Raw genomic sequence first — 13834 nt, forward strand, 5'->3', positions numbered from 1 at the left:
CACCCGATGGCTCAGAGGATACAGCAGGCACAGGGATCAAACAGCCAGAGGCTACAGTCCCTGGGGTAAGCCGGCTGCAGAAAGTCACCCGGGGCTCTATTCCAGAGAGAAGCCTGCTAGCGAGGGGCAGGGGCATGTGAGAGCTGCAGCCCCCTCCTCACCTCCTCCCATGAATCAGACAAGAGATTAGATCCCTCCTGGCTCAGAAACAGACTGTCCAGCCCCGAGCGGGAGAATGGTCTTTTCCCACCATACGTGGAGTGGCAGCTCTGTCCCCGAGAACAAATGTCACGAAGCCTGAATGTAATCGATCAAACAAACAGGGTTTATGGCAGCAGGAGAGAGCTGTTGAACCCTGCCTGGTAGCTAATTAATGAGCTCATTAGGAGACAAGGGACGTGGGGAGGGAGGGCCAGGGCTGCCTTCCAGGCTGGTAGCTTCTTCTGGGCTGTCCTGGCCTGAGCTCAGACCAAGTTTCCTTCCCACAGAAGGAGGCAGACCCCTGAGGCACCCCTCCTCGACTCAGGCTTCCTGGGGTGTACCCTGGGGTGTCCTGATTGTGATGGTGAGCAGGGGCAGGCATGTGCCCATCTCGGGCATGGGGTTCAGAAGCTCAGTGTCCAGGCCCAGCCCTCCGTCTTGGGCTGCAGACCTTGCCCCCCACGTGGGGGCATGAGGATCTGGGGAGGGGGAGGCTGTGCAGAACCCAGTCCGGTCTAGGCCCCCCTGCTCAGAGGCTCTGGGCTACCTTCTCCCCAGCCGTGGCCCTTTGAAGTTCTTCTGGGGCTTGGTCCATGGGCAGCCTCAGGCCTCCAAATAGAGCTCCACCAGCCCCCCCACGGAATGCATGCGGTAGAAGACCCCCAGAGGCAGGCCAAAGTTGACAATGGTGAACCACGTCCGGTAGCCATAGAAGTCCTTTTCCAGCCCGTTCTCAAACTCCGGGTGTATGCCAAATGCAGGCATCATCCACAGCTGGAGCGGGGGGAGGTGGAGAGGAGGGGGTTGAGTGGGGGGGCTCTCTCTGCCCCAGGGCGCTCTGCTGGGGGGGCAGGGCCCAAGCACACCCCGCACCCTAACATCCCGTCCGCCCTGGGCTTTCAAAGCCAGCCGATCCTCCCTTACGTGCCCCAACCCATACCACAACCACCTCCCCGGCTTGCCAGCCTGAAGTCCCGGTGGATCACGAGGCCACGCAGCCACCAGCCATGCCCCGACCTGCTCTGTCAAACTGGGCTCCCTGTGCCCTGACCTCAGCCACCTTCTTCCCCTCTGGCTCTATTCTTCTGCCAGTCTTGACTCTCTCTGCTCCCTCCACTGGGCCCTGTCTTTTGTCCAAATTCTGCCCCTTTCTCCAGGCCCAGATTAAACTTTCCTGAGCCTTCCTTAGCCCCTCCGGCCCACACTTCCTTCTCTGAGCTCCTACTGTCCTTTCAGGCCGGGTGACAACGTGTGGTCAGCCTGTCTGAGGTGTTTCGAGCACAGAACACCTGGAACACGGTGTTCAACATGCCCTCGAATCACCCTGGTTGTCCCGGCCCTGCCACCGCCGCCCTAAGCCTCAGTTTCCACATCTGTCACATAGGGGCAATGATGGTGCCTGATGGCGCCTGCTGCACGGGGTTAGCGTGCTGATTCAGCGAGATGCAGAGCCACAGCCCCGACAGGCGGACGTGGGACTTGAGCTGCCAGACACGTTAACTGCTTCCACTCTATAGAATTTTTAGAAAACCAGACACTTTGTGATCTCTTCCTTTGACCAAATACAGTGGATGATCAACAATTTGGTAATTCTGGGGCAGCCCCAGTGGCTCAGCAGTTTAGCATTGCCTTCGGCCCAGGGAGTGATCCCGGAGACCCAGGATTGAGTCCCACGTCGGGCTCCCTGCATGGAGCCTGCCTCTTCCTCTGCCTGTGTCTCTGCCTCTCTCTCTCTCTCTCTCTGTGTGTCCCTCATGAATAAATAAAATCTTAAAAAAAAATAGGGCATCCCAGGTGGCTCAGCGGTTTAACGCCACCACCTTCGGCCTAGGGCGTGATCCTGGAGACCCGGGATCGAGTCCCACGTCAGGCTCCCTGCATGGAGCCTACTTCTCTCTCTCTCTCTCTCTCTCTCTCTCTCTCCCTCTCTCTCTTTCTCTCTCTCATGAGTAAATAAATAAAATCTTAAAAAAAAATTGGTAATTCCCTAACTGGTTCCCTGGCATCTCTCTAACTAGAGAGTGAACTTCCTGACGGTGAACATCTCACATGTTTGTGAAGAGCACTTAGCTACATGGCTGGCACATTCACTCATGCCAGGCATCTTGCAGGGTGCTGGGGGCACTGCCGACAAGCAGCATGGAGCTAGTTGGCAGGAGGCATGTGTCCTTGACAATAAAAGGGACAGGCCCTCCGCCCTTGGGATAGTCAGTGCTCAGTGAACGCACCTGGCCAGTTCCGCCCCCCACGCTCCCGGGCTGTCCACTCACTGTGATGTTGCAGAGGATGAGGAAGAGCGAGATCTCCTTGAGTGCCCGCCGCTTCCAGTTGAGGTGGCTGTAGGAGTAGATGTAGGCCAGCGAGGCCCGGCGCAGGTCCTGGCCCAGCTCCAGCAGGGAGTCCCGGCGGGGTGGCTCAGCCTCCCGCTTCTCGGCCAGGGCCTCGGGAGCTGACTCCCAGAGCGGGCGCCGGTGCAGGCCCTCGATGATGAAGAGGTTCTGGACGATGTGCTGCAGGATAAGCAGCAGCGAGTAGGCCAGGATGAGGCGGTTGAGCAGCTCATGGGGATGGGTGGCCACGATGGCCACGATGGAGAAGTAGGCGATGCCCATCTGGCCCAGCGCTGCGCCCATGAGCAGCACCACGTCCAGGCTGCGGGTGGGGTTCTTGAGCGTGTCCAGCTCTCGCTCCTCCAGCCCGTGGATGACTGTGCCCGCCAGGCATGCCAGGCTCATGGTGGGCAGCACAACTATGTAGAAGGCATAGTAGAGGGTGAAGTATTGGCGTGCAATGGCAGGGCCACTTGCTTGGATCTGGAAGAGCACGAAGACGCACACGCCTGCCACCAGTGCCATCAGGCCCAGCAGTGGCCCAAAGATGACCCCGTGCAGGTGGAAGGGAGGGGTGCCGTGGTGGGCACCTGGGTGGGGTGCCAGGCGGCGGCCCACGTTCTTCCACATGACAAAGAGCACAGCACAGCAGATGAGGTAGTACTCGGTGCTGAAGGGGTAGAGCATCAGGTAGCCCTTCTGGAAGACCTCGCACACCGTGGCATTGAGACACAGGCAGGTGTTGGTGTCATTGCCTGGGGGGCAGGGGGAGAGACAGTTGCACAGGGGGCCTTGCCTGGAGTAGACCAGCTGCACAAATCAATTCCATACCCCTGGAGTCTGCCAGAGGTGGAAGGAACCCAGCCACCCATTTTACAGACATGGAAACTGAGGCCCAGAGGTAGAAATCAGAAATCATAGGATGGTCATTTCTTCACAAAGGGATTCCAGATTCAGGTGCCAAGCTTTCTTTCCTTTCTTTCTTAAAGATTTTATTTATTTATTCATGAGAGACACAGAGTGAGAGGCAGAGACACAGGCAGAGGGAGAAGCGGGCTCCCTGCGAGGGAGCCTGATGTGGGACTCAATCCCAGGACCCCAGGATCATGACCTGAGCCGAAGGCAGATGCTCAACCACTAAGCCACTCAGGTGCCCCTCTTTCTTTCTTTTTAACAAGATTTTATTTATTTAGTTGACAGAGAGAGAGAGCACAAATAGGCAGAGTGGCAGGCAGAGGGAGAAAGAGAAGCAGGTCCCCTGCCAAGGAGAGAGCCCCACTTGGGGCTTGATCCCAGGACCCCAGGACCAAGACCCAAGCTGAAGGTAGATGCTTAACTGACTGATGCTTAGCTTAACTGACCCAGATGCCCCAGTGCCAACCTTGCTTTGCTTGCTTGCTTGCTTTTTAAAAAGATTTTATTTATTTATTCATGAGAGACACAGAGTGAGGGACAGAGACACAGGCAGAGGGAGAAGCAGGTTCCCTCCCTCCTGATGAGGGACTCCATCCCTGAACCCAGGGATCACGCCCTGAGCTGAAGGCAGATGCTCAACCACTGAGCCACCCAGGCGCCCCAATGCCAAGCTTTCTTAAAGCATTCAGCACATGGTGTCTTTGGGGCCATATGTCACTCTACGGATTACTGGTTGGGCACAAGGGGAAATCTACAACTTTATAACAGGAGGATCTGGCTGCTGTACCTGAATGCTGCCCGGCACTCACTCTGGGGAAATCAGACATCTTGCCTTGCCATGAGGTGCCCTGCAAAGCACACAGCACCCCCTGGGAAACACTGGTGCCCAGAGTGTTTAACCCAAATCGAATCAAGACTTTGGTTCATACTTCTGGTTTGCAGGTGAAGCAGGAAAGAGGAGAACAAGTCAAATGCCACCACTAGGAAGCAGCCTGACAAACCTCAATGCCATTAGGAAAATAGAGACTTAAGAGATGCAACAAACAAATGCATTGTGTGCTTGAACACACTAGTAGAGGACATTTCATAGGCTGGTTGGAGAAAATTGAATATAGATCATATATCTATAGTCGAATACAGATGGATGAAGATAGAGGATGGAGATGATATTGAGGAATTCTGTTAGAAATTATAATAGCATTGAGGTAGTGTAGGGAAATAGACTTGTTTTAAAGGGATGCATGGGGGATCCCTGGGTGGCTCAGCAGTTTAGTGCCTGCCTTCGGCCAAGGTGTGATTCTGGTGTCCCAGGATCGAGTCCCACATCAGGCTCCCTGCATGGAGCCTGCTTTTCCCTATGCCTATGTCTCTACCTCTCTCTCTCTCTGTGTCTCTCATGAATAAATAAATAAATAAATAAATAAATAAATAAATAAATAAATCTAAATTAAAAAATAAAGGATGCATGGGAGGGATGTCTGGGTGGCTCAGTGGCTGAGTGTCTGCCTTTGGCTCAGGTCATGATCTCAGGGTCCTGGAATCGAGTCTCGCATCAGGCTCCCCATGGAGAGCCTGTGTCCCCCTCTGCCTATGTCTCTGCCTCTCTCTGTGTCTCTCATGAATAAATAAATAAAATCTTAAAGAAAAATAAAATAAAGGGATGCATGGGGTGCCTGGGTGGCTCAATTGGTTTAAGCATCCAACTCTTGGTTTTGGCGCTGGTCATGATCTCACAGTCAAGGGCTCGAGCCCCCCATTGGGCTCTGCACTTAGCATGGAGTCTGCTTGGGACTCTCTTTCCTCTCCCTCTGTCCCTCCCCCTCTGCTTTCTCTCTCTCTCAAATAAATTTTTATTTTTATTTTTTAAAAGATTTTATCTCTTTATTCATGAGAGACACACACAGAGAGAGAGAGAGAGAAGCAGAGACACAGGCAGAGGGAGAAGCAGGCTCCACACAGGAAGCCTGACGTGGGACTCAATTCCAGGTCTCCAGGATCAGGCCCTGGGCTGAAGGCGGCGCTAAACTGCTGAGCCACCCCGGGCTGCCCTCAAATACATGTTTAAAAAAGATTTTATTTATTTATTCATGAGAGACACAGAGAGAAGCAGAGACATAGGCAGAGGGAGAAGCAGGCTCCCTGTGGGGAGCCCGATGCGGGACTCGATCCCAGGAACCTGGGATCACAACCTGAGCTGAAGGCAGACGCTCATCCACTGAGCCACTCAGGTGCCCCTCTCTCAAATAAATTAATTAATCTTTTTTTTTTTAAATAAAGAGATGCACGTTAAAATATTTTGAGATGAAATGCTATGATCTCCATAATATAATTCAGCAAAAAATGGAAATAAATCCTGCAAAATGCTAATAATTATTATATCTAGGTGATGAGTATATCCCGTTCTTTCACTCATCTGTATGTTCGAATTTTTTTAATAATAAAAGAATCTGTGATGTCATTTGCCAAAAATTCTCTTTGCACAGCTCTTCTGAAAAACGTATCTGAGTGTAAAGAATGTCCACAGTACACAGGCGGGTCGTGACTTTTGCGGTGGGTGTGTGAATGCGTGAATGTGCTGGGAAGGTGTGGCTGCACACAGGTCAGGATGGTGATGCCACCTGCGGGGGGTGCTTTATACATACAGGTGTGGCTGAGTCCCTCATGTAGGGTTGTGGGATATAGCCTCTAAGGGCAGACTGTGCAGGTAGGGGATTGGGCACTTGGAACTATCTGAGGAGTTCTTTATGCCCAGACATCTTCTATCCCTCCTGCTATGTCCAGGTACCTGCAATTGTGTTAGGAAGACACTCCTTTCAGTCCTGAAGCCTTTTTAGATTCTTGCAAGTAAAAATGCAAATACTAGGGGTGCGGTGCATACCTGGACTTATCAGTGGATAGCCGAGCCAGGATTAGTGGCTACCTTGCTGACAGTGAGGCAGGTGCCTGGAGCAGGGCTGTAGGGTGCTAGCACCGGATGCGGCAGGCACAGAATGAGGGCAGGATGTGGACCATTGTTTAGTCATGATCTGGCCTCCAGACGTGTGTGTGTGTGTGTGTGTGTGTGTGTACTTTTGGGGCTGGGGGATCATGTCTCCTCGTACCTGAGAAGTTTTCCATGAGGGCGTTGAGCTCAGCCTTGATCTTGTGGTGCATGGAGTCGTTGGTGACATCCAGAACCCACAGCAGCAGGTCTGTGGCCAGGGTCAGCATTAGGCCACACCTGGAGGAGGTGCCATACTTTGCCCACACAGCCTGGCTGGCTCCCCAGGTGCCCCACCCTCATCATCACTGCCTTTGGGGTGACCACTCTTTCCCAAAGCCAGATCCCATCTGGTATGAGGACTTCAGGGGAGGCAGCCCTAGGAGCCACCTGGGACCCCTTCCCAGATTAACCCGCAGCCCCAGGGACACTCTATCAAAGGAAGCTATGGGAATGGCCACCAGCAGGGGACAGGGACCCCCAGGCATCAGAAGGAGAAAAGGTGCCCCATCTTACCTAGTGAAATTGGTCTGGACCTGAACACAGTCCTTACAATGTTTCCAGAGCACCCAGGTCTGAAAAAGATGGGGCCTTGAGGCCAGGGGCTGGGGGTAGTGGTGGTGGGACCACGGGGTGTGTGTCCTTATTGTTTGTGTGTATTTACAGTGACAGTGAGGAAGTCTGGATTGGAATCCTGGCTCTGCAGTTTCCTTGCTGCATCATCTTGGGCCAGCGGCAAAATATTTCAGTGCCTCAGTCTTGTCGGCTCTAAAATGAGGTTAAAATGCCTACCTCTTGGGAAATGCCTACTTATTTATTAGAAAGGATGATGCCTAGCACAATGCCCAGCATGGGACAGGGACTCCAGTGTGAGGGATGATCATTACTAAGAGTAGCTCTGTATACGTGGGGCAGGAGGTGGGTGGTGCAGATTTAGTTAGAGGCACGTATGCCCGGGCAGATGTATTTATAGGTGTCTGCATTTCGTGACATGTCAGGTGTGCTGATGCAGTACATGTAGGTGTGTGTAGATATGGGTACATGGAAGCAGGCATTTGTGGCGGGGGGAGGGGGGGCTGTGATATGTGTGTACGTACCCTGGGCCCCGTATGTAGTTGCCTGTGTGGCTGTTTCTCGGCATAGGTAGGGTGTGTGTGCCCTTGCCATGGGTATGGGAGTGGTCTGTCACCTGGACACCGATGAAGATCATCTCGATGACAGGGAAGATGAGTTCCAGCTGCGACTTGCAATGGATGTGGCTCACGTCATAGCCCACTCGGAAGATATTGAGGCAGATGGTGCAGCTGCCGAAGAGCACCAGGGAGCCTGGCCGGGCCAGGTGGCTGTTGGCACCTCCCCTGGACCTGGCTCTCCCTCCCCACCCCTCTCCATCCAACCAGAGCCCCAACACTCACCCCGCACCCAAATGGGTCCCGCATGAGGGTCATGGTAGAGCACAGCATGTGGGTGGCGGGTGGTGCAGGCGGCGTAGTAGAGGAGCCAGAGGAGGGACAGGACCTTGAGTGCAGCCAACAGGATCCACACATCGCCCAGGGTGATGGCCACGTTGTTGAAGATCATGCTGCAGATGAAGGCTCCACCCAGGAACACCACATTGAGGGCCAGGAGCCCTGAGAAGAGCTGCCCTGCCTTCTGGGCCTGCCTGTCCCTCCGCAGCAGCAGTGAGAAATGCCGCACCAGCCAGGACTTCTGGTGAGGCGAGGCAGGAGCTCCAGTTTTCTCGGCCCCCACATCCACTTGGTTCTCCCCGGCCGGGGCTGCTCCAGTCTCCTGTGCTTCTGGGGAGGCTGTGGATGGAGCCTGAGAAGGGGCTGGGGAGAAAGGGTCCTGGTGGGCTGCCAGGCTGTCCTGGCATCAATTCCACCCCTGCTCCTAACTGCTCCTAACCTAGGGCAAGCTTTGCACCCTCCCTGGTCGGACATTGGAAATAACGGGAGCTGCCCTACTTTACAGGACCTGAGGAGGTTCAATCAGACCAGGGGTTATGGAAATTCTCGTGCTCCAAAAAACCATAGGGATTATTTTGATTGGCTTGAGGAATACCTCCCGCCCAACCCCTAGGAGGGCTATCCCCCACTTTCTGCCCCCGTGCCTGATCCCAAGATGGAAAATAACACCTGTCAAGGGAGCCAGGGGCATTTGCAGCATGTCTGGCCACTGGACAATTTCCAGGGCTGTGACTTTTCACCACTAGAAGGCAGCTTGTGTTCTGCGGACTTGAAGGAGGAATTTCATTCCTGAAGGCAGGGAGAGCAAGTAGGTGTCCTCTCTTGTTCTGACTCTAGTTAGTTGGGTGATGGTTGCCCAGCATGCTCTGTTGAGAAGGATCCTGAGGCTGAGTGTGGGCTTGGTGGGAAAGAGTGCTGTGATTTAAAATAATACTCTATTATGGGTACATATAAAACTACTCCTTTTTAAAGGTCTAGGAGACACCCACCAGATTCACAATAGGAGTTTCTTCTGGGGAAGGAAGGAGGGCACTAGGATTGAGAATGGTTTAATGCTCCAGTTTTGCTTTTTTAAAGATTTCATTTATTCATGAGAGACACAGAGAGAGGCAGAGACACAGGCAGAGGGAAAAGCAGGTTCCCCGTGGGGAGCCCGATGTGGAACTTGATCCCAGGATCCCAGGATCCTAGGATCATGACCTGAGTCGAAGGCAGACGCTCAACCACTGAGCCACCCAGGCACCCCAATGCTCTAGTTTCTAAAAGCACATTACTTGTGTGATTAAAATTGATTTTAAAGTGTGTTAAGGTGTAGGGGGAAAAGTTCTGTGATTGATTTGCAATGTCTGCCGTGACCATGGGACAGGTGGGATCAGCATGCATGCTATGCCCCAGACTTGGACAGAAATGACTTCCATGTGCACCATCCCTCCCACCCCCGACTCCTGGATGACCTATGAATGCCCAGCACAACATGGGGAATACCATCCTTGACTTCTCTTTCTCTGGATGTCTCCTGCTACTTTCTCACCTTCCTCAAGCTTTCACTCAGGCTGCCTCTCTGTCACCCTTTTCTGGGACCAAGATATTGAGTCACCCCATACCTGTAGCTCAGAGCCCCAGCCTGGAGTCCTGCATGCTCTCTGTGGGCCCTTTAGGTGTCCATTCCTTATGGGGCTGAATCTAACTAGAGAGTGGGGATGTCCTGGTGCTTCAGGGCACTGTCCTTGTGGGAGGCTTCTCAGTTGACCCGGGAAGCTCCCTCACCATCACCGCCACCTCTGGTGCTCTCCCTTGGTGCTGCCAGTGCCCTCACATCCTTGGTGCTCTGGGCCCAGGGTTCCAAATGCAATCCATCCTCATCCTCCAGGCTGCAGGAGGCCTGTACTCACTGGAGTGGTGTCTTCATCCCTACCTCTTCCAGGAGGTAGCCAGGTACCCTCCTTGTCTCTCCCCTTCACCCCTCAACATCTCAGGTCCAAGCCTGTCCAGTCTAGCCCATAAGTCTCCCTTAGATTTTTCTGGACCACAACCTCTACCTTAGTCCAGGGCCCCTTCCTCTCTCTCCTGGACTGGTCTCCCTACCCACTGTGCCTCTCCCCTACTGCGAGTCCAACAAAGGCAACATAATTGCTGAGGTGAAATAAGTCACTCAGAGAAAGACAAATACCACAAGATTTCACTCATATGTGGAGTTTAAGAAAAAAAACCGAACAAACAAGAAAAAAGGAGACATGAAACATCAGACTCTTCAAGGTAGAAAACAAACTGGTGGTTACAGAAGGGAGGTGGGTGGGGGGTGGTGAAGTAGGTGATGGGGAGTACACTTGAGGAGCACTGGCAAATGTATAGAACTATATTGTGCATCTGAAACTATATAACATTATATGTTAATTATACCTGGATTAAAAAATAAATTAAAAAAGCAAACATTTGCCCTCAGTATAAAGTCCAAACTACCTCACATGGCCTGTACAGACTTTCAAAACAAAACCGAGCAGTGCATGTTTAGTACGGGTTTGGAGGCTAGCTTCCGTTGCTTCTTGGTCTGGCCTTGACTTACCTCTCTAGCACTGTCCTCAGACCCCATTCCCTGCTGTGGGATGTGTCCTCCTGCTGCGGCTTCCAGAATGTGCCGGCATTTGCTCACCTCCCTGTCTACCCACACCCAACCATTTGCCCCTGCCCTTCAGCTGAGTGCAGCTTAGAGCAGAACCCCACTCTCTAAGAGGCCTTCCATGAACCCCACGCCAAGGCTGCACTAGGTGCCCCCACTGGACCCTGTGCTTGTTGCTGGAACATCACCTATCATGCTTGCTCCATTTTAACTCACTGTGCTTTGCTCTGTCTCTGTCTCTGGACTCTGAGCTTCAGGAGCTTCAGCCTTTTTCTCTCTGTAACCACCAAAAGACCCTCACCACATCTGGCTTTAAAATACAGCCTCTCCAGCCCCCACACTCCCATGTGAACTTGCTCAATATTTATACCTTCTGTGGTTCTCTTATGGTAAATAGAATCATAAAACTCAGTCCTCTTAAAGATTCTACAAATGATTTTGTCCCCCTTTCCCAGTCCTCTCTCCATCTTTGTTCTAGCTTTGCCCCCTCTCTGTCCAGCTCCCTTCTCACACTCGGGCACCTGCCCCCGTGTTGATCCAGGCCCAGCCAGAGAGTCCAGGGCTCCACATTTCTTGTGTGTGGCTTCCCGTCTCCACCCTTCACTCCTGGAGCCTGCTGTCCCTCTGCCGTGCCTGTTCTCTCCCTGCCCAAGTATCTATTGAGAGCGGGTGTGTCCTGCCTGGTGAGGTACATTGGGCATGGCTGGCTCCCCTCAAGGCCAGGAACTCCTCCTCTAGGGCAGAGACCAGGTCCTGCTTAACTGGGACCCTCCAAAGCTCGCACAGGCAAGATGCTTTTGCTGACGGACTCTGCCATTTTCTGGGGGGAAATTTCAGCACCAAAGCCATGGACAGAGACCCTTCCCATTAAGTGCTTTCCATCCTGGCCCAGCCCAGAAGACGTTAGAGATGATCTTTATCGTCCTCCCAGGTTCCCTTGCCCAAATTGTGCAAGCATAAGGCTCATAGGGACACCTCCGTGCTCCTTTTCTCCCAACCCTGACTGCTCCTTTTCAGTCATCCCCAGAATCTCCCTGGTCCTCCCAGGGCAGTACAGTCTAAAGAGCTCAGATTCAGGGGCACCCTGGGTGGCTCAGTCAGTTAAGCATCTCCCTTTGGCTCAGGTCATGATCCCAGGGTCCTGGGATCAAGAGAGTCCCATGTGGGGCTTCCTGCTTCACCCTCTCTCTCTGCTCTCCCACTCCCGCCACTCATGTGTTCTCTTTCTGCTTTCTCTCAAATAAATAAATAAAAAATCTTAAAATGAAAAGAACCCAGATTCTGGCACTTAATACATCTGTGATCTTGGATAATCTACTTAGACTCCCTGTGCCTCAGTTTCCTCATATGCAAAACGGATGTACAACTACAGAATAGTGCCTGGGACACAGAAGATGCTCAGTAAAGATTTCTCAACGAATAAACAAAGGACTTAACGCATAATACCTACCTCAAAGGGGTTTTGTCAAAATGAAACGATTTAATGCACATAAATTATGTAGAGCCGTGGTTGGCATACAAAAAAACTCTGTGTTAGCTATTTGTGCACTTCCTTCCAGTTCTGCTGAGGTCCTCGAGAGGCTGGAAGGATCAGGATTACTGGTGAATTTCAGGGGCGGTTTTTGATTGGACTTCGAGGGGACACTGGAGGACTAGGTTCCAGGTCCTCTCTCTCCAGGGTCCTTCCCTCTCCTCTCTACCCCCAATCCAACCCTCCAACTTTCGCTAGAGGGAGCCCTGAAAGTGGCGAATTTTGTTCGGGGGTGGGGGTGGGTGGGTGCTGGGGTGGGAAGCTGGGGAAGAGGGCGGGGGCACACCCAGGAGGAATCCGCCGCCCTCTGGCTCTTCCCTTGGCCAGTCCAAGAGAGGGCCCAGACACCAAACTGGTTTGTGTGTTGCGATCAGAGAGATGATGAAAGCAGCACAGTCGTTGGGGCGCAGCGCCTGGTGAGGAGCGCAGGGCCAGCTCCGGAGGAGGTTGCTGAGCACAGGCTGGAAGCTCGGCGATTTCCCTACGAGTCACTTGAGGGGCTTCAGGGCCTGCGGCAGCCACTACACATATGCCTCAGACCGGGCGTCCGGGCAGTCCCAACCCCACACCCCTTAACTCCGGCGTCGGGGTGTTTGCTTCTTTCTGGCCTCTGCACCCACCTTTTGGCTGTGCGCACCCAGACCCGCTGGGGTGAGGCGCGCCCTGCTGACCTTTTGTGTGCCCTCCATCCGAGGAAAGGAGGTGGTACGCGGAGCTAGAGTTGGGGTGGAGGGCAGAGTGGGGCTGGTTCTGGGGTGGCCAGGAGTTGGCCTCCAACGAATCATCCTGCACTCCCTTCCTTATCCCTGTAGCCCCTAGTCCTCGAACCCGGATCTGGGGCGGAGTAGGTGTGAATGTCGAGGGTGGGCCTGCCAGGAATGTCCCACCAGCAGTCGAAGGGCGCTCCTGGGCCCTGCGGGGCCGCGGGGAGCCTTACCTGAGGCCTGGGCGGGCATCGCGGCCGGCGACCAGCAACTGCGAGCTGCGCAGATCGTCGGGCCAGGTCAGGCCCCTGCGCCCGCACCGACGCCCCTGACGCCCTCCGCTCACGGGACCGCGCAGCCTCTGCTCCCGGCTCCTCGGCCCATCGATTTTTCTGTTGACTTTGGGGATCTCATTAATCCTCCGTTAATTACCCGGCCAGGGGCTCCAGCCCGGAAGGTGCAGCCAATAGAGAGGCGGGCGGGCGGGGCCGGAGGCGGTGCAGGCCGGCGGCCTCAGGGTCAGAGGACCCGCGGAGGCCCGCCCCGGGGGTGGGGGTGGGGGTGGGGGTGGGGGAGGGTGGGGTGCAGCGTCTTTAGGCCCCAGCAACGCCTTGCGAGGTTCAGGCCACACTTTCCTTTGGCGGCCGAGCAGGGAACAGACCGGACCCCCTCCCAGGTGTGGTGTCGCCTTTTCCTGTACCCCACCCAGCACCCGGGAGGGGTGCGGTCACGCAGCAACCCCGCCACTGCACTGTCTCTCCCTAAATCCAACGTGACCTTGAGGCAGAGGAGACCTCATTCTGACCGGACAGGGGGCGGAGGAGGAGGGAAGTCGCCCCCTCTGGCCCTCCTGACATCCCGCAGCAGCCTCTGAGACCTGCCCACCTCCTTCCACCTCTCCCACCCTAGCCCGCACCCCAGTCCCCACTCTAGCCGGTCCCCCCCTTCACCTGACTGTGCTGGCCACTGATTCTTCCTCCGCTTCTAGCTGGCAGGGCCTCCTCTTCAGTCTCTGCCTGGCTTTCTCAGGTTCTGTGTCTGCTAAGTTCATCTCATTCATGCCTTTGGGGGATTAGAAGCCCTAGAG

At 54.2% G+C, this 13834-nt stretch overlaps 1 protein-coding gene across 1 annotated transcript; it reads right to left on the reverse strand.

Annotated features, from left to right (window-relative positions):
- Window positions 1-304: 304 nt before the first annotated feature.
- On the reverse strand, window positions 305-13774 carry OTOP3 (otopetrin 3). The gene is made up of 8 exons (XM_025999430.2): window positions 13698-13774; window positions 12981-13146; window positions 7842-8258; window positions 7616-7752; window positions 6943-7001; window positions 6548-6666; window positions 2472-3286; window positions 305-975 (listed from the first exon to the last, which is right to left on the reverse strand). Exons 2-8 carry the CDS (start codon window positions 12997-12999, stop codon window positions 805-807), a joined length of 1737 nt encoding a protein of 578 aa, XP_025855215.1. The 5' UTR covers window positions 13000-13146; window positions 13698-13774; the 3' UTR covers window positions 305-804.
- Window positions 13775-13834: the final 60 nt, after the last annotated feature.

Source organism: Vulpes vulpes, chromosome 2 (genome assembly GCF_048418805.1).
Source record: "Vulpes vulpes isolate BD-2025 chromosome 2, VulVul3, whole genome shotgun sequence".
Taxonomy (NCBI): domain Eukaryota; kingdom Metazoa; phylum Chordata; class Mammalia; order Carnivora; family Canidae; genus Vulpes; species Vulpes vulpes.

Excerpts from the sequence above, each read along its gene's own strand:
- OTOP3 (XM_025999430.2), bottom strand. Across the intron at positions 6,667-6,942 it reads GTCCAGACCAATTTCACTAG|GTGTGGCCTAATGCTGACCC; the intron begins GTAAGATGGGGC and ends CACCTCCTCCAG. Across the intron at positions 3,287-6,547 it reads CCTCATGGAAAACTTCTCAG|GCAATGACACCAACACCTGC; the intron begins GTACGAGGAGAC and ends CCTGCCCCCCAG.